Source organism: Pristiophorus japonicus, chromosome 32, assembly GCF_044704955.1.
Source record: "Pristiophorus japonicus isolate sPriJap1 chromosome 32, sPriJap1.hap1, whole genome shotgun sequence".
Lineage (NCBI taxonomy): Eukaryota > Metazoa > Chordata > Chondrichthyes > Pristiophoridae > Pristiophorus > Pristiophorus japonicus.
In genome coordinates, this window is record NC_092008.1 from 9,282,435 (window position 1) to 9,284,934 (window position 2,500).

At 54.8% G+C, this 2,500-nt stretch overlaps 1 protein-coding gene across 1 annotated transcript in view; it reads left to right on the forward strand.

Moving 5' to 3' along the window:
• The window catches only part of itih6 (inter-alpha-trypsin inhibitor heavy chain family member 6), a 104,563-nt gene that overhangs the window by 53,251 nt on the left and 48,812 nt on the right, over positions 1-2,500 (forward strand). Inside the window, exon 5 of the mRNA XM_070869109.1 lies at positions 1,484-1,653. Within this exon, the coding sequence (XP_070725210.1) occupies positions 1,484-1,653 (170 nt within the window). The remainder of the gene's footprint in view (positions 1-1,483; positions 1,654-2,500) is intronic.

The window sequence follows — 2,500 nt, forward strand, 5'->3', positions numbered from 1 at the left end:
GTGCGTGAGTATGTGTGTGTGAGTGTATGTGCGTGTGTGTAAGTGTGAGTTTGTGTGTGAGTGTGTGTGTGTGCATGAGTGCGCGTGTGTGAGTGAGTGTGTGAGTGTGCGTATGTGAGAGTGTATGTGGAAGTTTCTGTGTGTGAGTGTGTGAAAGTGTATGTGTGAGTGTGTGTAAGTGTGAGTGTGTGTGTGTGAGTGAGTGTGAGTGTGTGTGTGTGAGTGTGTGTGTGTGAGTGTGCGAGTGTGTGTGTGTGTGTGTGTGTGAGTGTGCTAGTGTGTGAGTGAGTGTGTGTGTGTGAGTGTGCTAGTGTGTGTGTGAGTGTGTGTGTGAGTGTGCTAGTGTGTGCGTGAGTGTGTGTGTGTGTGTGTGTGAGTGTATGTGAGTGTTTGAGTGTGTGGGGCAGGGCGTGGGGAGGAATTAAAGGAAATGATTATTAGTAAGAAAATAGAGCTGGAGAAACTACTGGGACTGCAGGCCGATAAATCCCCAGGGCCTGATGATCTGCATCCCAGGGTACTAAAAGAGGTAGCCATGGAAATAGTGGATGCATTGGTTGTCATCTTCCAAAATTCTATAGATTATGGAACAGTTCCTGCAGATTGGATGGTGGAAAATGTAACCCCACTATTTAAAAAAGGAGAGAGAAATAGCACCAACGCTGTCTCCGCAAGATCCTGCAAATCCCCTGGGAGGACAGACGCACCAACGTTAGCGTCCTCGACCAGGCCAACATCCCCAGCATCGAAGCACTGACCACACTCGACCAGCTCCGCTGGGTAGGGCCACATTGTCCGCATGTCCCCGACACGAGACTCCCAAAGCAAGCGCTCTACTCGGAACTCATTCACGGCAAACGAGCCAAAGGTGGGCAGAGGAAACGTTACAGGGACCACCCTCAAAGCCTCCCTGATAAAGTGCAACATCCCCACCGACACCTGGGAGTCCCTGGCCAAAGACCAGTCCGCCCTAAGTGGAGGAAGTGCATCCGGGAGGGCGCTGAGCACCTCGAGTCTCGTCGCCGAGAGCGTGCAGAAACCAAGCGCAGGCAGCGGAAGGAGCGTGTGGCAAACCAGTCCCACCCTCCCCTTCCCTCAACCACTGTCTGTCCCACCTGTGACAGGGACTGTGGTTCCCGTATTGGACTGTTCAGCCACGTGAGGCCTTGTGTTAAGAGTGGAAGCAAGTCTTCCTCGATTCCGAGGGACTGCCTATGATGATGATGGCGAGGTGGGACGCCTGTTTTCCCTGGATAAAGGAGGCCGCTTTGGGAGCCCTGTTGGTAAGTCCCATTCAAAATGGCGGCAGCACCATCGCCAGGGGTAACGGGGTTGCAAATGGCCCCTCTCCTCCTTGCTGACAGGTAGCGGCACTGAGTCCAATGGCAGTCAGGAGGGTGGGGGAGCGAGCCCCCGTCTTGAGCAGGGGAGGGGATGCGATTAGGAACCCTGAATTAATCTCTTGCGCCCTCCCCTCTCGCAGGAAGCCAGGACGGCCCAGAATCCACCACCATTGAGCAAACTTCCACCTGTGCCTGGATCAGGTTCGCTCCCACCCCGGAGCAGCAAGCCCAGTACTCCAGCCAAGGCATCCGTGGAGATTTTGTGGTCCAGTACGACGTCCAGATGTCGGATCTAATCGGGGACATACAGGTCGGTGGAGAGGGGCGCGTGCGGGGGAGGGGAGCTGGGGAGGACAGTGGGTGTAGTGACTGACCTGTAAATAGGAACAGGAGGAGGCCCATTCAGCCCCTCGAGCCTGTTACATTAGGAACAGGAGGAGGCCATTCAGCCCCTCGAGCCTGTTACATTAGGAACAGGAGGAGGCCCATTCAGCCCCTCGAGCCTGTTACATTAGGAACAGGAGGAGGCCATTCAGCCCCTCGAGCCTGTTACATTAGGAACAGGAGGAGGCCATTCAGCCCCTCGAGCCTGTTACATTAGGAACAGGAGGAGGCTGTTCAGCCCCTCGAACCTGTTACATTAGGAACAGGAGGAGGTCCATTCAGCCCCTCGAGCCTGTTACATTAGGAACAGGAGGCCGTTCAGCCCCTCGAGCCTGTTACATTAGCAACAGGAGGAGGCCATTCAGCCCCTCGAGCCTGTTACATTAGGAACAGGAGGAGGCCATTCAGCCCCTCAAGCCTGTTACATTAGGAACAGGCCATTCAGCCCCTCGAGCCTGTTACATTAGGAACAGGAGGAGGTCCATTCAGCCACTCGAACCTGTTACATTAGGAACAGGAGGAGGCCATTCAGCCCCTCGAGCCTGTTACATTAGGAACAGGAGGAGGCCATTCAGCTCCTCGAGCCTGTTACATTAGGAACAGGAGGAAGCCATTCAGCCCCTCGAGCCTGTTACACTAGGAACAGGAGGAGGCCATTCAGCCCCTCGAGCCTGTTACATTAGGAACAGGAGGCCATTCAGCCCCACGAGCCTGTTACATTAGGAAAAGGAAGAGGCCATTCAGCCCCTCGAGCCTGTTACATTAGGAACAGG